Below are 20,574 nucleotides of genomic sequence, written 5' to 3' on the forward strand. Positions count from 1 at the left end.
CCCTCACTCAGGCCTCCCATCTGCCAGGGATGAACGGCCTCCCTGGGCCCTCTCCCTGCTCAGAGCAGGGTGTGCCAGAACATGGGCTTGTGCTCAGAGAGCAAGATTAATCTGCAGGCAAGAATAGAAGTTAATCAGGTCTCCCGCCGTCATGATTACCTGGGGCCGTGAGCTGCCTGCCGATGGCAGCACCGAAGTGGAGGGAAACCCCAGCCTCAAGGCACAGTGAGCTCACTGGTGGAGACGGGGAAGAGGCAAAGAAGGTAGCAATCGTGCAAGGAGGGAGACACATCCAGAGACAGGAACAAAGGCAGCCATTTGTAAGCTCTCGCAGAGCACGCATCTACATTTTACTGCAAATATAGGAGCTGCTTGTTCCCTAAAGGATGGGAGAGACTGAGACAACACAGAGTCTATGAGGAAACAGATATTAAGGGAGAGGGGAGTTTTTAAAAACATTATATAAAATATTACATATTAATATTAGTCAGAGCCCACAGAAATGGGGACTAGATGGTGTGAGACAGTTGAAAATTGAAAAAAAATAATGGCGATGACACAGGGAAAATAAATGAAGACAAGGGAGGGGGCAGTCATAGGGGTGGGAGAGTGTGGGTCAGGGAGCCCCCCCTCCCCTGTCAAGTGCCACCAGCTGCAGGCCCCAGCTGTGGGACAGTGATTAGCAAGATAACTGTTGGCAGGAGCAGCCTGGCATCTGTGGTGTATGGAAAGGAAGGGGGTAAGGGGGGGGGNTGGGTGCAGGGGACCCTGCATTCCCCAGCAGACCTCAGCTCACATGAGCCCTCCAGCCTGAGGCCTCTGTTTAGGCTAAACCTCCAAAGGATCCTACTTTCCACCAAGACAGGGATCCTCACTTCTTCCCTCCAGGGACACACGTAATGAATCAGCCCACTGGCCACCTGCGACCTGAGCCCCATCGCTGGCTGCCCCACCCCCACACCAGTGTCTCCAAACCCCCGCCAGAGCTCAGCCGGTCAAGGAGCCCGAAGACAATTTCCCTTCTTTTCCATTCTTATTATCTGCATTTGCTGGCTCCAAGGAGCCTGAGGAGGAGATAGGGGGTGGGGTAGTCGAAGTACAAGCACTGTGAAAGTGGGGGGTCAGGGACTCACACACACTGAGCAAATATTTGGGAAGTCACTTGTTTTATTAGTGGGCAAAGCAGCTGAGGGTGGGAGGAAGCTAAGTTCTAAGGGAGAGGGACCTAGGAGAGTTTAAGAGAATAAAGGTCCTCTTCAAGGGTTCCTCAATCTCTGAGCCCCACACCACAGAGAGGGGTGAGACACGAGATCCTCATACAAACAGGGTGGGTGGGATTGGCACAGGTCCAGAGAAGCTGCTGTCTCTGCATCAGACCCCCACCTCTTCACTATACAGTCACTTCCAGGCAACGGCTCCCCTTCTTCTTGCATCTTAGCTTGCCATGCTTACCACCCTCGGGGCCTTCGATGACCTTGACAGCCACACTGCTCTCCTTGAACCTCACCGAAAACCTGGAGGGGGAACAGACAGAGGGGTAAAGCTGGTACCCTCATCCCCTCACCCCTACTCCTATATTTTCATGATGGCTTCCCTTGTCCTTCTTAAAGGAAGTACATCTCTCCTCTCCTCTCCTCATGTCAGAAGACTCAAGGCCCCTGAGAACCTGGGTGGGAAGATGAAGAAACACCTCCAAGCCTTGCCTTGACAGAGTACGCTTCACTTTCTGACTACATGAATTTTCCCGGTCACAGTGACCAACAGCTTGGTCATGCCCCCAAGCTGGCCCTCACCCCCAGCTCATGGCCTTACTTCTCAGTCACAGTGATTTGAAGCTGCCTCTGTGTGGCATCCAGCACAGCCTGGTACATTTTGGTTAGCAGTTCGATCACATGTTCGCTAACCAGCAGGAAGTCCCCCTTGGAGCCCACCGAGGATATCTTAGGAAGGGAGAAAAAGAGTGGGGAAGGGATTCATTTCTCCTCTGCAGGAGCAGCCTGAGAGGCATTGAAGGCCCAGAGTGAAAGGTCTGGTCCCCATTACCTCCAGCCCACTCTAGCCCAATGATGCCCACCACCTTTTCCAATGTGAGATCCTGCACCCACAGAGCTCTGATACCTCACTCAGATGCAAGCTGAAAAGCCCATCCTTGAAGCTGGTGACTGACACCTCGGTCACACTATCTAGTCCAATGACAGTTTTGGCCTGGGACTTCTTGGCATCTATCAGAATCACATGCCCCGTGGTCAAGAGAAGAATTCTAGAGGAAGTCTAAGGACAGAAAAAGAAAGTGTGAGGAAAGGCGAGGATTAACTCCACCCTTCCAGCTACCAGCCCCAAGGCTCTGGATCAGGCAGTGGGCAGAAGTCCAGGGTGCAGGCATTCACCTTGCCATTGCCACGATTGACCTTCTTCACAGTGTCTGCCATCAGAACAGGCCCTTCCTCCCCGCCCTTCAGCTTCTGCAGCTTGGGGTTCCCTTGCAGCCCAACGTAGTCACCGCAGAATGGAATGGGGACACTGAGGACACACAGGAGGTATGTGGTGGAGACAAGGTCCTCACCGCTGACCCCCAAAGGCCCTAGACTCCCCACAGTGAGTTCCCATTCCCCTTTCCCCATCCTCCACCACGTCCTCTATCTCAGTGGTTCTCAGAGCATGGTCCAGGACCAACATCAGCAGCCCCTGGGAACTTGTTAGAAAGGCAAACGACTGGGCCTCAGCCCCAGATCTGCTGGATCAGAAACTCTGAGGAGGAGGTGCAGCGATCCGGGTGCTATCAAGCCTGCCAGGTGCTGCTGATGCACACTAGTGTGGGAACCACTGCCCTACCCCACCTCAGGGACCCTCTCTTTGCTCTGGATGAAACTGACCATGCAGGGTCTGAGGGGCCCTCACCTCTGGGGGTAGGAAGCCTTCTTGTCCTTGAACAGTTCACTGGCACAGAGCTTCTCCTTCAGGATCTCTACCTGCTTCGCGGACAGTCCATCCCGGAATTTCTTGCACTGAGAGGGAGGGGCAGGGGCTAAGATCATGGAGGCAAAGGGCAGGCCTGGGGCAGGGGGTTGGGAGAACACTGAGAAGTGGAAGGAGAGCAGGGCTGGAGAAGAGGAGAGATGGGGAATAGAAGAGGCTCTAGGCACTTCAGAGAGGGCAGTGCTCCTCCAGCCACTGCCTCCAAGGGACTCTGGGGGAGGGGGATAGAAACAATAAAATGTGCCAGCCCTCGGAGGAGGGCTATATGCCAGCACACAGCGCAAGGCCTAGACTAGACAGGTGCTCAGTACATATTTCCTGAATGGAAGCACACTGTGCTGAGTGAAATAAGCCAGACATAAAAGGACAAATGTATGATTTTACTTATACAAGGTACCAAGAACAGTCAAATTCACAGAGAAAGTCACTTATAAGTTCCAGGGGCTACAGGAGTGCAGAATGGGGAGTTACTGCTGTAGTTTGAGATGATGACAAAAAGTATGGAGACGGATGGTGGTGATGGCTGCACAACAGTGTGAATGTGCTTAATGCCACCAGACTTACAAATGGCCACTTTTGTGATGTGTGTTTTTTCACAGTAAAAAAAAAAATTGAAACAAGTGGAAGAGGAAAGCAGAAGAGGAAAATCAGAGGGAGGAGGAAAAAACGACAAATGAGAGGAGACAGGCTGGGCCCCACTCACCTTCCAATGGTAGAAGAGCTGCCGCAGCTCCTGGTTCGCTGTGTTGAAGCACCTGTACGGGGTTGCGGGCCACGTTTTGTCCAGGATATTGGTAGATGGCAAATTGTTCCTCAGCCCCAACAAGAACTTCTGTGTCTAGATTGGGAGCAGGGGGATTGGGAGTGGAACAGTGAGAAGACATACCTCCCAACAGGCAAACTCTCATCCAGGACCTGCCACCTGAAAGGAGGGAGGCCACCCAGAGTAAGAAGCAACAAGTAGAGTGAGGCGATGGAAGGGAACCACCTCCTGGATCTCTTTTAGGGTCCAGCATAGGCTGGAGGCTGGGCAGTGAGAGCATGCATGGGAGACTGGAGGGAGGGAAGGGTTAGTTCCAAGCAGAGACCTGCTGCCCAGGGTAGTGAGGTGAGAGCAACCAAGATGAAAACTGGCTTCAGTATTTTGCTCCTGTGACTTCCTATTGTCTCAGTTCATAGCTGCCTACAGCTGGCTGCCACTGTCTGCATTGGCTATAGGACAGGTACTAAATCTCCCCTCTTCTCTGATCAGTCAACCCCGATGCCTCAACCTGGCATTCACAGTCTTCTATTTAGAGCCCAACCTCATGCCCAAGGATCCCCTGCATGATTCCGGCACACCACTCAAGTAGGATTCCTCATCCACCCCTTGGTCCAGCCCGGGCGTTGCTCACTCTGTGCGTAGGCCCCTGCTGCTCTCAACTCAGCTCTGCCCCTCTAGATTCTACGTATCCTGGGGTGCCTGGGCGGCTCAGTTGGTTAAGCGTCTGACTTCAGCCCAGGTCAGATCTCACAGTTCGTGGGTTCGAGCCCTGCATCAGGCTCTGTGCTGACAGCTCAGAGCCTGGAGCCTGTTTCAGATTCTGTGTCTCCTTCTCTCTCTGCCCCTCCCCCACTCATGCTCTGTCTCTCTCTGTCTCAAAAATAAATAAACTATTAAAAAAATAGATTCTACATGTCCTTTCAGACACACCCAAAGTCCTCCCTGATTTCCTGGGCCAAGGCCGCCTCTCCTTTCTTTGAAGCCCCACAGCACTTTGTCTATACTTCTGTGTTTGTACTACTATTTTCTATGTGGAAATCTTTTCCCTCTTCTAGACAGTGAGTCCTTGGGAGTCTGGATCCCAAGCTGAGTTGGTACCCCCACCCCAGACATTCAACAACATTTATTGAGTATCTGCTCTGTGCTTGGCATATCACATAAGGTCAGATAATTATATACGCTACAATGCAAAAAAGCTGGCCCTGAGACTGGAAATGAGGGGTAGCATATCCCAGAAATGAAAAGAAAGCGAGACTGGATTAAATCGAGCAAGAGGAGAGAAGATCAAAGAATTGGTTGGTCAAGTACTGTCATGAAGGGCCTTGTAGGCTGAGATAAGAACACTGGCTTTTATTGGGAGTGAAATGGAACACCATTAGAGAATTTTAATTGGAAGAGTGACATAATCTGACTTAAGTATTTTTTATCTCATGATATTTATTGTCTTATTTTGAAAGTTTTTAAACTTACATAAAAGTTGAAGAAACATTACAATGAACATCTGCATGCCATATATCCCTCACCTAAATCCACCAACTGATAATGTTAACACTTTGCCATATTTGCGGGCTTTCTAACACATGCACACATATATGCAAATGGGTATAAATAAATATATACACACATTCACACATATATAAATCTTTGCTACCATATTATCCTAAAGTAGGCTATATGAATCATGACATTTTCCTCTAAATGTTAAGCACACTTCTCCCAAGAACCAGGACAAATTCTGGTTCTCCTACCAAATCATAATCCCACCTCCATACCTAAGAAAACTAACATTAATTAGATACACTCATCCAACAACAATGCATGCTCAAATTTCTCCTAATGTCCTTTATAAACTTCTAAAAATGTCCTTTTTAGCTTTGTTCTTATTTTTCCTCTTCCAGGATCAAACCAAGTGTCACCCATGGCATCTGTTTAGTGTCCCCCAATCTAGAATAAGGACTCTCTAGTCTTTATATTCCAGGGAGTACCCAGCACCCTGTTTGTTTGTGGGATAGAATTACTGAAGATAGAGAAAATGACTTGATCTTGAGTACTTCCAAGTTTTTACAATTCTTTTAAGTTTATTTATTTAGTTTTGAGAGAGAGAGAGAGAGAGACAGGCTTAGTACTGTCAGCATGGAGTCTGATGTGTGGCTCGAACTCCCAAACCGTGAGATCATGACCTGAGCCAAAATCAAGAGACGGACACTTAACCGACTGAGCCACCCATGCATCCCCAAGTTTTTGAAATTTTTATGAAAACTTTACTAAGACATTAGGTTAAAAACATTTTAATGGGAAAAGGCAGGTTATGCCGTATATTGCTGTACCTCTCCAGGAACTATCCAAGCTCTTGGATTCTTCCACTACAAAGATCTTGCAGGCTTGGTCTAATCACCTTACACCTTGGGTTAAGTCCCCAGTCCTTGGTCTGGTCTAGTTTGATTTAATTCAGTAAACATTCCTAAGCATTTCCCACAATCCCTCATGTGCTAATTGATGTCAAACCTCTGAGGGTTTTCTTTTTTTAATTGTTTGTTTTTTCTAGATCCAGAAAGTCTTGCCTTTCCCTATATACAACCCTCTTGCCCCAGGTAGGTCTCTATGGTCAGGTCATGATCTCACAGTTTGTGACTTCGAACCCTGTGTGGGGCTCTGTCCAGACAGCTCAGAGCCTGGAGCCTGCTTCTGATTCTGTGTCTCCCTCTCTCTCTGCCCCTTCCCTGCTTGTGCTCTGTCTTTTTCTGTCTCTCAAAAATAATAAATAAAAGTTCAAAAAAAATTAAACAAACAAACCAAAACTCTGGGGTCAGTTTGTATCCCATTTCTCACACTTACCACCTGTGAGACCCCTAGCAAGTTATTCAGCCTCTCTGGGCCTTAGTTTTTCACCTACAAAATGGAGGAAAGAAAAGGGCCTACCTCACAGGACTGTTGACAACATTAGAGTTAATGCATGTCAAGGGCTTAGCGCATAGTAGGTGTTCAAAGAACAGTAGGTATTAGCATTAGTTATAGGCAAGGCAGTGGCAAAACACAGACTAGTCAGAACACTGGAGGAATCGATACCAAGTGTCCCCCTGTATGCGTGTTCTGTAGGGAACCTAATTTACTGAAATACTGGTCTAAACCCTACAGCTCCTGGGGCGACATTCAATAGATGCCTGATAATATACAGATGAAAGAAAAGGTAGAAGAGGGGCCAGTCAGGAGATAAGAGCCAAATCAGATCACAGGCCTTGGGTATGCAGCCAGAGAGCTGGTACTCTAGGAAGGCAGACACGCTGGAGCCAGCACAGCTGGAGGAGACACAGGTGACAGAAGAGGCCTGGGAAGATGGAGCTTCCTAGGGTGGGGCACAGCAAAGGCTCAGGGAGGCCACAAGGAAGCCCAGAGCCCCCATTCCACAAGGCTGGCCGAGGGATCCCACCTCTCCAACCACAAAGGGGAGCTCCCATGAAGGCGTCTCATGTCTGAATGAGCATAATTAGTAAGAGTCCTAACAACTGTCAAAAATGGAATTGGCGCGGTCAGTTCTCAGTTACCCTAGCCCTCTGTCCGCTATCTCCCACACTCCCTCCTTCTCTCTGGCCTTTCTCAAGGTTTCACGGGAGGGTCTGCTCTCTCCCTGTCTGCTTTTCGTCACCACTCCTCAGAAGCACCGTTACTGTTGGATGGATGTCTCTGGAAATCCCCCTCCTCTGTCCCTGTTTTGCATGTCCTGGCTTCTTCCAACTATCCTGACCCAAGTCCTCCAGAATTAAGATCTTTCCTAAGATTTCATTTTGGATTTGCTTGCTATAGCTTCAGAAGAGCTGGAAGAAAGATACAATCCCTCCACTTTCACCCCCACTCTAAAATGGATCTTGGAAGGTTGAATTAGTTAACCCCATGTCCTCACTCTGCTCTTCCATGAGCCCCAGTCTCTTCTTGGGAGTATTCACCATGGACCAGTCAGTGGGTGCGCTGGGACCTCTTCCTGCCACAAGGTTGCCCACAGTGTCCACTCCTTCCAGAGTGCACTCTGATTCTGCCCCTGGGCGCTGAGGCATCAGAGCCCCATTCCCTCTTACCGTAGGACTTAATAATTTAAGTACCTGCAGATCAAAGAAGCCCTTTGGGGGAAAGCTTTGAGTCACGTCTTCTCAAACCCCTCATCCTCCTTTTCCATACCCGACCCTCCCTCCTCAGCACCCCCTCCACCTTCCACCCTCAACCCCCACCACTTACTATGCTCTTGTAGATGAAATCTGCCAAGGTGAGGGCAGCTCCCGACCGGAAGTATTTTCGATAATCCTTGCGGACCTGGCAGGGACATACGAGAAAGGAGCCAAAGTAAAGATAGACAGTTAGACCTAGAAGATAAGGAGACAGATCTCGAAGAGGTTCTACTATTTTTCAACCACACAAAGAGCATGGTAAGATAAAGCACCGAGACTGTATTGGAGGGAGAGAGTAAAGCCAGACAAGCTGGCAATGAGGAAGGCACTCAAAGCCAAGTCAGAGACACACCCAGACGTATACACACATCTCCCCAGCATGCACCCACACTGCCAGACACACACCCAGATGTAGGCATGCCATCACACAGAGGTAGGTCCTAGGTGTTGGCAGGACTTGCTTTTTGCTACCCTTTCCTCCTGGCAACTGGCACAATCCAGGAGAAACCATGTAGGGGAAGGACCCAGGTGTGCCGAGGAAACCCCTCTCCTCTTCCTCATTACCTTCCACCCTCTCACAAAAGCCTGGATCAGCACTGTTGATGCCTTTATCTTCTCATAGCGTTTCTTTTGCTGCAGAAAACAATAGGCCTGTTAGAAAAAACTCCGTCCCCTGAACCACCTCTCCTACTTCCCACTCTCTCCCGCTCTCTTTTTTAAATGTTTATTTATTTTGAGAAAGAGAGAGAGAGGGGAAGGGAGGGAGAGAGAATCCCAAGCAGGCTCCACACTGTTAGTGCAGAGCCCGACATGGGGCTTGATCTCATGAACTGTAAGATCATGACCTGAGCCAAAATCAAGAGTCAGATGCTTAACCGACTGTGCCACCCAAGCACCCCCTACTCTTTTATTAGAGGGAAAGGGATGGGACTTTGGGGGGACATCTGATACCATGTTGCCTCGAAACCAAGAGGAAATGAGGATCTGACTCTTGCGCATCAGCTGGTAGTAGGTGCGGCAGCGCCAGCCCCGGTAGATCTTCTGGATGAGCGTGGCCAGCTGCTGCAATCTCAGGCGCCGCTGCTCTTCCAGGTAGAACAGCTGTGGAGAGGTGGAAGGTGGGGCAGAAAGGCTGGGCTAGGGGAACAGTGCTCTCTCCTCCTGCAGCCCAGGCACCAGGAATTTCCCAGCCAGTGTTTTACTCATTCCTTTGACGTCTTAGTGCATTCATTAATTCACTCATTATTACTCTGTTAAGTGTTATTCACTTAGCAGAAACCTACTGAACTCTAACTCTGTCATAGCCACATGTGAAGTTTGGAAACTTAGACATGAGTGGCACATCACCTTGACCTTCAGGAGTTCTGCTACAGGTAGAGGCACTCAGAGTGGGCCATGCAAGCAGAGTAGGGTAGGAGCCCAAGGATTCAGTTTCCAGGGACAAAGTCCCTGCAGAGAGCAGACTTCCTCACTCACCATCCATCCTAAGTTACAGATGCTCCACTCTGCCCCAGCCTCTAACTCATGGGCTCTCCAACTCTTCTGCCTCCTACCCCAACCAAACACAAGTACACTCTCCAACTCACAGTCCTAGGGCTTCTGATGAAGATCTTTGTCTCTCCGAAGGCCAGCTCCTCTGAGGACAAGCTCAGCTCCCCCATGACCTTCTCAACTCCCTCCCTACAGGAGCAGATGGGGAAAGCTGCCAAGGGGCATCCCGGAGAAGGATCCTCTTTCACCTTTTCCCAACCCCTTATCCCCAGGGAGAAGAGTTCAGGGCTTGAACAGACTTAAGAGCCTCTGCAAAATGATCAGTCAGTTCACTTCTCCAAGTATCCATTCATGGAGCTTTGGCAATTTACATAGCACTGTCTGCTCTCCCCCGACCTCTGCCCCAGATGTTCCCTGCACTACCCTTCCCCGCTCTCCAGTCTCCCTAAGGAGTCTTACCTGTCTCCCCCATTCCAGCGAGGCCACGTGCTCCGCCCCAGCAATCGGTACCTTTCCAGGAAAGGCCCGTACCTCTGGCGGTAGGCATAGCCTGCCCGACGTACCCGCACATTCTCTAGCAGTCCCAGGTACCGAGTCTGGGTAGCCACCAGCTCCGACGAGAACTGCCCTCGCTGCTGATGCTCATTGGGCTTTATACACCTTGGAGTGGGCGGAGGGGTGCAAGGCACAGCCATCAGTAGCTTTACCTTTGCAAGTGTGGCCCATCCTGGTGTCCATAACCCTCTTCTGCACACATTCTCCTTAGTAGAACATTTTCAGAGGAAGTGAACACATTGGTCTTCCCAGTTTCACTCACTATAGCATGGTCGCTACTAAAGTATGATGCTCTCCCTGACACAAGACTCTCAGTTCCTCATGTTTTCATGAAGAAAGGGCCTTCTGATACCCTTATTCCAGAGACACCCCCCCCCCGCCAACAATGGACAGGTTCTATAGTGCATGGACCCTGCATTTGCCATCACGCATGCTGCATTTCGCTATGTGCCCAGCATGTCACCTGATATAGTTGGGGTTTTTGGAATACAGGTTCTTCATGAGTATGGCCACAGAACTCTTGAATTGGGTCCCAGCAGTTGGAGGGCGTTTGAGAGACGCCTGCGTGGGGTCTCCCTCAGGGAACAAGGACCGAAGGAGGGAGTGCTGGGCCTTCCACATGACCTGGGACAAGTCCCGGAAGAGTAGGTCGTTGTTCTTATCAATGAAGCTGTTCACGTTGTAAGTCACCTGTAGAGGAACAGCTATGGGTCTGGAGGGCCCTTGACCTTGTCCCAGCACTTGGCACTCCCAATCTCATTGTGAAGTATTCCCAGATCTCATCTCCCCCCAGGCCCTCCCCCATTGTCTTTCACCTATGCCCGGGCCCATCTCGACCCTCCAGCCTTGCCATGTCACCTTGCCCGCATAGTGGCAGATGCGAAAGCAGCTGAGGCCCATGGTGTGGTCATACTGGCGCTGGGCGTTCTGGGTGACTTTGCTCTCATAGTAATCATGCTTGGAGAAGACCTGGTTCAGCTTCGCTAGGAAGGTGGAGTCACTGACTACCCCAGGCCGTAGGCACTCCTCATCCAGCATGGCCAGGATGCCTCGCTGATTCTGGTCAGAGAAACAAGATCAGCTCAACCTAGACCTAATCCTCCAAGATGTCCACATCCTCACTGCTATCTCTCTGCCCCCTCATCTTTTACCCACTTCACCATCCTTACCAAGTGGGGCAAGGGGAGGGACAGGACAAGGATATTCAGGCAGTCTGGAAGAGGAGGTCTCAGAGATAACAGAAAGATAACTCACATGCTCAATGAGGTTACAGATAATGCCATTATCAAAGTAGTCCACCTTTGTCCACGGTATGCCCTGGCAAGAAGAGACGTGACAAGTTACAGGAGCAGGTCCAAGACGAGTCTCCAAAGACCTCACCAGACTCGGGCTCCCTCTCACCCAACCCACAAAAGACTCAGAAAGCCCTATCATTATGAGGGGTCTTTGGTGTGGCTTCTGTTTAGGTCCCTATCCCTCCAAGGCTGATAGAAAATACGTGGGAGGACCCAGAGCATCTGTGAGAGGGAGGGAGATGCTGCAGAGAGCCCTGTAGGTGTTGTGGGGCGGAGACTGGGGTAGGACTGCCCCACTGTGGGAGTGGGGAAGGATCCTTGAGTATGTGCAAGAGTGAATAGCCACCCTGATCTGGCAACGACCAATAAAACCAAAGCACGTGAGTGAATTTCATCAAACAACAAACCTAACTTGATCCATCTTCAAAGACCTACATCAGTGCTTCTCAAACTTGCACGGCAGTCAGCTGGGAGGCTTGTGAAGACAGACTACTGGGCCCCATCCCCAAGGTTTCTGATTCAGCATGTTTGGGACAGAGCCTAGAAATCTGCCTTTCTAACACCTTTCCAGGGGATGCTGTGGTCTAGGACCACACTTTAAGAACTACTAATCTACCTGATACTTTGAGACTATATAGGGTTTTTTAAAATATTTTTTATTTATTTCTGAGAGAGAGAGAGAGAGAGAAACAGCGTGAACAGGGGAGGGTCAGAGAGAGAGGGAGACACAGAATCGGAAGCAGGCTCCAGGCTCTGAGCTAGCTGTCAGCACAGAGCCCGATGTGGGGCTCGAACCCACAAACCATGTGATCATGACCTGAGCCAAAGTTGGACGCTTAACCAACCAAGCCACCCAGGCGCCCCTATAGTTTTTGTTTTTAAGCAAGAATGGTACAGACGAAGACCCAAAGACAATGGTTCCCCATTTAAGGATAGCAACAGACAAGATAGCGCCTGATCCCACCCAAGGGCCAGCCCTCCCAGACTCAGGCCATTCCTAGGTGTGGGGGTGTGGCTGAGGAACAGAAGCCTCTCTCTCCCACCCCCTCTCAGATCTTAAGGGAACATAGAGTGGAATTAAGTAAAGTTGCCTTCCCATTTCATCCCCAAAATACCTTCCCCACTAGTTAAATGAAGTATGATACCCTTACAATCCTATGTAGTTATAAAGACACATCTTTATATACAATATGGAAAGATCTCGTTAACTGAAGAAAGCAAGGTGTAGAGCCGAGTGTATCACTGCCATTTGAAAAAATTCTGTGAGAAAATAAACTTACACATTTGCCTGACTACACATAAAAGACCTCTGAAAAGAGGGCCACCTTAGTTGCCTCTAGATGGGAGGAGAAGTAGGAGGCTGGGGATGGGCTGAGGGAGCCCTTTCTTAATACACCTTTTTAAGCTTTTTGAATTTTGAAGCAGGGGATGTAGTCTCTAGTTGATCATTTAAAATTTTGAGACAAAAACATATAAAACAACTAAAAAACCCCTTTCCCACACATTGTGACCACATTGTCTGAGATTCTGCCACAACAGATTCCTGAGGGTTCACAGGCAGCATCCTTGGGAGCGTTTTGATGAGTGAGACTCTCAGCCATTCACACTTTAGGGGAGATTAGCTCAATCAGATAGCTTTTCTAACACCTAGCCACAGAAAGCAAGGGTTCTCGCTGAACAGGGGAAGGAGTGTGGAAATGTTGAGCCATGGGGCACTTGTGGGGAGGAAGTCTGGGAAGTCTGGGACCAGGGTGCTACATGAGGGGACAGAGACATCAGCCAGGGCCTGAGGAGACAAAGAATTGCGAGTCAGAGAAGAGCACCAGAAGGGATGTGGTGGGGTGACAAGCCTGGGAGAAGTGTCCCTTCCAAATCTGGCTCACAGTGTGCCACAGGCCATGCACAGCTGTCGCTTCACCCTTGTGTGGACTCCTCCCACACAGCCTTCCATCAGCCTGCGCCTTGCTTGCACGTCTGGGGTGGGAGCAGGGGACTGGAGGATGGAGAGCAAAAACTAGGGCTTCTTGGTAATGCTGCACTGTTGAGCTGTGCAAGGGGAACTTTTTGTCCTTTGTGTTCCCATCTGGGCATGAGTGAGAGGAAACTGGGATTGAGAACAAGGACAGGCATGCACCAGTGTCACTTCAGAGAGCAGACGTGGGGGGAAGGCTCAGCGCACCTCTCTCTTATATTCCTCTTGCTCCTCTTTCAGCGTCATCTCGATGAACACCTGCTGCAGCTTCTCATTGCAGTAGTTGATCACAAACTGCTCAAAGCTATTGTCCTGAAAGAGGGGACCCAGGTTAGAGAGATCAGCTCAGCCCAAGACCCTTCCTCCCTCTCGGCTCTCCCCTCTTTCAAGCCCCTCCCTTGGAGCCTCCACACTCCAACCCTAGGGAGCAGGGTGGCTGTGGTTGGGGGAAACACTCTCACCTCTAAAATTTCAAAGCCGTAGATATCCAGGACCCCCATTACCTTCTTCTCTTTCCCAATGCCCACCTGAAGAGGAGGAAAAGATACATCTGAAGACGGACCTCCTCTGTACACCAGACCAGGCCCTTCTGGGGTGGATGCGATTGGAGCAGAAGGCAAATAGAACTAGGGTGAGCCTGACCAGGCTGGAAAAGAACCGTTGTGATTTTATGCTCCTTCCTACTCTACATGCTAGGGACCAAGCAGAGGGAGGGGAGGAGAGGAGTAGGGAGATGTAAGCAGATTCCAGGGTGGTGCTCCCAGGGGATGAGGTAAAAAGACTTTAAAATCTTCTCAGGAAAATAACCATCTCTTACATTTATAGAGCATTTTACAAAAAAATTCTATGTTCTTACTTCATTAAACTTCATGATAACACTGTATGGGTGTGATTATTCCCATTTTACAGATTTAGCAGATCAAATTTCAAAAGGGATGAGCATTATTAAATCCCCTTTTCCCCTGTTGCCTTTCCATTATAGCTTCTGAATTGAAGGCATTTTCACATACAAATTTAAAAAAAAAATTTAATGTTTATTTTTTGAGAGAGAGGCAGACTGCAAGTGGGAGAGGGGCAGAGAGAGAGGGAGAGACAGAATCGGAAGCAGATTCCAGGCTCTAGCTGTCAGCACAGAGCCTGATGTGGGGCTCAAACCCATGAACTGTGAGATCGTGACCTGAGATGAAGTTGGACGCTTAACCAGCTAAGCCACCCAGGCACCCCTCATGTACAAAAAATTTTAAATAATAGCTCTATTTTTAGATAAAAATTCACATTCCATAAAATTTACCCTTTAAAGGTATACAACTCAGTGGTTTTTCAGTATATTCAAAATGTGTATTGGGGCGCTTGGGTGGCTCAGCTGGTTAAGTGTCAACTCTTGGTTTCAGCTCAGGTCATGATCTCACAGTTCATGAATTCATGCCCCACATTGGACTCTGTGCTGACAGCACAGAGCCTGCTTAAGATTCTGTCTCTCTCTCTCTCCCTCTCTCTCTCTGCCCCTCCTCCACTCTCTTTCTTAATATAAAGAAACTTAAAAAAAAAAAAAAGGTGCATGACCATCACCACTACCTAATTCCAGAGCATTTTCATCATCCCCAAAAGAAATCTTGCACTCATATTCATTAGCTGTCACTCCGCCTTCCCCTCTCCCTCCACTCTGAGGCCCTGATAACCATTAGTCTACTTCCCATCTCCATGGATTTGCCTATTACATTTCATATAAATGGAATCACCTTTTGTGTCTGGCTGCTTCCACTTGAATGTTTCATGATTTGTCCAAGTTGAGAATGTATCAGTACTTCATTTCTTTTTATGGCCCATTTATTTATTTATATCCCATTGTATCGATATACCACATTTTATTTACCACTTTTTGCCTATTATGGATAATGCCTCTATGAACTTTTGGGTAGAGGTTTTTATGTGGACATCTATTTTCAGTTCTCTTGGATCTGTATCTGGAGTGGAATTTCAGGGTTATATGGAAACCATGTCCATAATTTTATCTGATCCTCACTAAGCCCTGTGAAGGGAGGTAGGCATTAGCATCCAAGTTTCCAAATTAGGAAACTGAGGCCCAGAATCTCTGTGAAACTAAAGGCCACACAGCTGGTAAGCAGGGGACCCAGAGAGTCGAACTCAAAAACCAGAAATACTTCCACAGCAACACACTATTGGAGAGAACTGCACCCTACCCTTCATCCTTCTTACTCTCTCTTTATCTCAGAACCCAAAGTATAGGGATGGTGACCAGAACAAGAAAAGTGAGGCAGACTGGAGGGCGCTGAGGGAGGAGAGTGATCTCTCACCTTGATACTCTCATTGATTCGATTCACTATCCAGTTGAAAAGGCGGCTATAGATGTTCTTAGCCAGAGCGTCCCGAGCATACTGAGCCTGCAAGGCAAGGCCAGCTTGGTTAGGGTGGCAGCCACAGAATCGTCTCAGAATCAGTCTCCTCCCATAGGGCCCTTACCTGGATGACATTCAGTGTAGTGACCACCTTCTCTTTAGCTGTTTTCATGGTCCTTGAGCACAAAGCTTTCTCTAGTTCCTCTGAATTCAAACCCATCATTTCCCCAATCTCCTGGACACCTGGAGTGATGAAGAAATACAACGTGGCCTGAAAGAGGGCTATCTTTTGGGGAGGGAGGGCTGAAGGCTGAGAAGTAACACTGCTGGGAGATTGGTCTCCCAAGGTCTTGCTGGAGACATCCTTGTCACGCATCCATAATATGGCGCAGGAGGAAACTCTGGGGAGGAGAAGAGGGAGCTGTGGACACTTTAAATGCATTATCTACTTTATTCTTTAGTAGGCTTCACACCAACATGGAGCCAAATATGGGGCTTGAACTCAACCCTGACATCAAGACCTGAGCTAAAATCAAGAGTCAGACATTTAATGACTGAACCACCCAAGTGCTCCTTCATTATCTACTTTAATAGGAGGATCTCCTGAAATTCTTTGCAAAGACTCCATTTAGACTCAGAGAGGTGCCAGAACCAAGGTCTATCGAACTTCATAAACTCACTCCAAAATGCCTCACTAGGAATTCTTGATGAGTGTGTTTGGGGAAGAACTCAGGAATGGTTGAGTGGGACTGAATCAGAGTGAAGTCAGTTACTTAGGAGATGCTGGAAGAACAGAAATTGTAGGAGATTCAGGGAGCTGCTTAGGGGTACCAGCAGGGTGGTGCAGACCTCTCTCATCACGAATGCTACTTGCTGATATCCCATTGGCCTGGGACTCATCTCCTAGCTCCACGTTCCCCAGCTTCAGCACCAGAGCAGTCACCTCTAGCACCTGTTGAATTTCCACCTCCGAGAACCCAATCACAGTCATTGCATTCTGGAGGAGAGAGCAGAAATGAGAAGCTTAACTGTGGCGCCAGCGCAATGCCTCCCTTCTCAAAGTCAAAGCCTGGGCTCAGAAGATGGCCTAAGGCCCACCCTGGGCACTCACCTGTACAGACACGAAGTTGGAGGCGTCATCCATGCCATCAACTCTAGATACTTTCTGGTTCAGATAGGCATAGCGACTTGTGTCCCGCTCGAGCTTCAGGGCCTCTGGGTGGGTCAGTGTGAGGAAGGAGGGTTAGTATACAGGCTCTCAGGAGCCCTCCAGCCTTAACTCTCACAGCTCTTGCCCTAGCTTGGTTTACTCATTTATTTGAAGGAGCCATTATTGTTTTATGTTTATCCCTACCTCCTTTGTTTTGGGATCATTAATTCCTATGATAATAGACTAAATTTTCAAGCAGTATTTAGGGTTTGGGCATTCTTAATTGTTGAGGGTTTTCCCAACTTATACGAAGGAAAAGACTCTTTCTACTCTTCTTCCACCCTCAGGGTTCTAAACTATAAAAACAAACAAGCAAACCCTCTGTCCTGCTCAGTTCTCAGTGGCTCATAGAAGAAAGATAGGTGAGCACATATCTCCCACCTACCCAGAGCCTCAACACCTCACCCTAGGCCTGGGTTTGCTCATTCATTATTTGTTCACTAAGCACCAACAAAGTGGCAGGTACTATGTTCCCCAATCCTGACCCTTCTCCTGGAAACCTTCCTCGGACATTGTGGGGCTGAGCCAAAAGGCTCTCTTGAGTTCCCCCATGGTAGACTCTATCCCAGCCCATAACACATGGGCTAGGTTTTGTTTTTTCTTTCTCTCCCACAAATGAAGAACTTGTGTGTTGGGATTGTGTTTTTCATCTTAATTTTCTGTGTGCCTGGCTGGCATACACAAACTTTTTTCTTTTCAATAAATGAGTCAAGGTTATGGTCCAAGTTGTTCACCTGAGATAGGAAGAAGTAGGTTAAGCATGAAGCTTGAAGAATATCAGTGATCTATTATTCAAATGATCTGAGAATCAGGGAAAGTCCCTCGAACTAGAGTTTAATGGCAGCTTCCCCTGAGACACAAATTTCGAAAGAGGAACCTGCTAAAGAAAGGTATCTGGATAAAGAGTGAGTCAGAAAGGCCCTGGGATGCTGACACCAGGGAGGCCCTGCCCAGGCTTAGCTTAAGCCAATGGGTGACAGCCAGAATAACATACTGGTGTCTATGATTCAGACAAATTTAGCACAACCAAGACTATTGAGCTAGGAGGAATAATGAGACCTGTGGGGGCTCTTGAACCATGAAGATCCCTAGGAGGAAAAAGGAGATAGGCACAAGTCTAGCAGAGAATAACCAGGAACCCAAAGGACAGATCCTTGGGGGCCATATACCCACAGTGCTCACAGCTAGAGGGGGCATTGGGAGGCAAGCTCTGGCAGGACCTAAAGTCCCACAAGACTCTGTAGTGATGCCCACCCAGAACCATTTCAGGCCCATCCAGCATCCAGGGCTTCCCAGGACAAGGCAGACAGCCACCCGCACAGGCCTATTGAACGTATCTGCCATCCCTAGAAGACTGTAAGTTCTTCAAGGCCAAGGTCGAAGTTATCTTATTCAACTCTGCATCACTAGAGGCTAGCACAATGTTTGATCATAGTAAGTGTTCAAGAGATGTTTGATGAATGAATAAATGGAACCTCCATCAAATCATCTAAGAAGAGGAAATCAAGGACAGGGGCTTGAGTGGGTGAGACATATGTAGACCCAGAACAACTTCAACTACTACTCATAAAAATTTCTTGAACACTTAAATATCCTGTCTGATTTTCTGCTGAGCTATTGATTAAGTTCCTTAAATTGAAGATAGGAAAGAATGGTAGATGGAAATAAATGTCTCATTTCTGAGGCCAGCCTGGGTAAAGAGGAACCCAAGCAGGACAGAGGAATAAGAGCAGGTCAAGAGACAAGAAGGTTTATTCCTAGCAATACAATCCCAGAAAAAGAAGAGAACACAGAGGTCAGGGGACTGTTCCCAACAATGAGTGAATGAAATTCAGTGTGAGGAATGCAGGAGGAGGGAGCCTAAGGGCTCAGGGGAAGGGGGCTGCAGGGGCACAGAGGAGCCCAAAGATTCTAGGGATTGAATGGAAGCTGGAGACCTTCTTCCATGTGTCTGGGACAGGCACGTACCCAGCAGGTGCGTATCTGCTCCGGCCAGTAGCTGATAGAAGATGTGGAAGTTCCTTTCTCCGTCGAGCTGCTTCACCACTCGGGATTTCTCAAGCAGATCTGGCAGGGAATTAGAAAATAATGTCCTAGGGCTCAGGGAGATTCAACAGCTTCCCTCTAAGCCTGCCCTCCTCGCTGATGTTCCTAGTGGTAGGGAAGTCTCCTGGTAGCCTACTATTCCTTCTTACAGTAGCAAATCACCAGAAAGGGACACTGTGGGATAGGGAGGAGAGAGAGGTGGTAAGCAGAATAGGGAGACACGTACAGTTTGTGATGACTCCACCGAGGGGGGCTCCCTTGAAGTCAAACTCAATATCCATGTATTTTCCCTTCAGAGACCAGAGAGAGAGAGACTTTTCTTCCTCTTCTTCTCACCACCCTGTCCAGGAGGGGTCCGTGCCGCATTCCTCCTTCTCGAGCCCCCACACCCACTCCTCCCAGCCCAGGGAGATGGTCACTCACAAATCGAGAGGAGTTGTTGTTGCGAATGGTCTTGGCATTGCCAAAAGCTGCGGAGATGAGAGAGGAGGTGAGGCAACTGAGGGGAGAAGAGGGGCTCTAGAGAAAGGGAAGGAAAGAGGTCTTCCAGTCATCAGGCCAACCTCAGATTTTTCAAGCTGAACAAGAACAGGGTAAGAGGATGTAGGGCTGAGTGTCTTTGGGGCTAGCAGGGTGGGGGATGGAGAGGGCAGAGACTGGGATCCTTACCCTCCAGCACTGGGTTTGACTGAAGCAGATGCTCCTTCACAGAGTTCACCTGCTCCCCTTTCCCACAGACTGCCGCCACATAAGACATCACCAGCTTACTGGCCTCTGTGCAAGAGAAACCTTCACATGGAGCCCCACCACTCTCCTTAAGTCCCCCCATTCCAGCACCACACCCCTCAGAATCAGAAAAAGCAGGAAGGAATTTCTGGGGTGGGGCAGGACCAGGCCTGGCTCAGAAAGAGACAAGGGGGTGGTCCCAGCAGTGACTCCACGGCCTCCCCAAACCAAGCACCTCACCAGTCTTGCCAGCTCCACTCTCGCCCGTTATGAGGATACACTGGTCTCGGTCCCGGTCCCTCAGGGACTGGTATGCCACATTCGCCAAAGCATAGCTTGGGGGGAGGAAGCAGATGATGGCTGATTTGGGGGCTAATCCAAGACACTATCTTTCACTTAACCTCCAACTTCCAGAGTCATCCACCCTCCTCACTTGGACTAGACTGAGGTGAGTGATAGGCCTAGGAAGGATCTTCCTGGGACCAGGGGGAAAGGGCAGCTGGAGAGCTTCCTTCAGGAGAAAGGATCGAGGAAATTAGGGTGTCTCACTGTCAGGAAGCCGGGGCCCTGTCAGCCTTCCCTCGGTCCCTTTACTTACATATGGGGCTTCAGCTCATAGAAGGTATAGTCCCGGTATTTGGCAATGAACTCCGGACCATAGATGGGCAGCTGCTGGTAGGGATTCACAGAGATCAACACGTTCCCAATGTAGGTCTGGAGCCAAAAAAAGTAAAGAGAATGAGCAGGGGTGGGGGTAGGGGAGGCTGAGTGGGGAAGGAAGGAGTGGGAGCACATGAACTCTCTGGCCACATACCCACAGCTGGGGGCACCCACATGCACTCACATAAATCTCCTTGTTTTCATAGCGCAGCTGGAGGTTCTTGAGCAGAGGCTCCTGCTCCAGAGGTTCCAGGAGCACGAGGTCCTCCACCCCCACACAGCCTTCCAGGAGAGTCATGTCCCGAGGGGCTGATGATCCTGGGAGTAAGGGGGTCAGTTTGCTGAAGTCTGCTTAGTTTTAGGGGC

The 20,574-nt window shown here is 49.1% G+C and overlaps 1 protein-coding gene across 1 annotated transcript; it reads right to left on the reverse strand.

Annotated features, from left to right (window-relative positions):
* Positions 1 to 1,181: 1,181 nt before the first annotated feature.
* MYO1A (myosin IA) lies at positions 1,182 to 20,506 on the reverse strand. The gene is made up of 27 exons (XM_077757439.1): positions 20,393 to 20,506; positions 20,147 to 20,262; positions 19,789 to 19,883; positions 19,492 to 19,596; positions 19,246 to 19,292; positions 19,049 to 19,112; positions 18,745 to 18,843; positions 16,678 to 16,781; positions 16,416 to 16,563; positions 15,691 to 15,809; positions 15,525 to 15,611; positions 13,671 to 13,736; positions 13,417 to 13,521; positions 11,197 to 11,259; positions 10,801 to 11,001; positions 10,406 to 10,632; positions 9,847 to 10,047; positions 9,483 to 9,576; positions 8,848 to 8,997; positions 8,461 to 8,529; positions 7,967 to 8,041; positions 3,680 to 3,814; positions 2,899 to 3,005; positions 2,388 to 2,520; positions 2,119 to 2,271; positions 1,813 to 1,940; positions 1,182 to 1,514 (listed from the first exon to the last, which is right to left on the reverse strand). The coding sequence occupies exons 1-27, from the start codon at positions 20,504 to 20,506 to the stop codon at positions 1,391 to 1,393; spliced, it is 3,129 nt and encodes a 1,042-aa protein (XP_077613565.1). The 3' UTR covers positions 1,182 to 1,390.
* Between the last annotated feature and the right edge of the window lie 68 nt (positions 20,507 to 20,574).

The sequence above is a fragment of the Crocuta crocuta genome, unplaced genomic scaffold (assembly GCF_008692635.1).
Source record: "Crocuta crocuta isolate KB4526 unplaced genomic scaffold, BGI_CrCroc_1.0 scaffold549, whole genome shotgun sequence".
Classification (NCBI taxonomy): domain Eukaryota; kingdom Metazoa; phylum Chordata; class Mammalia; order Carnivora; family Hyaenidae; genus Crocuta; species Crocuta crocuta.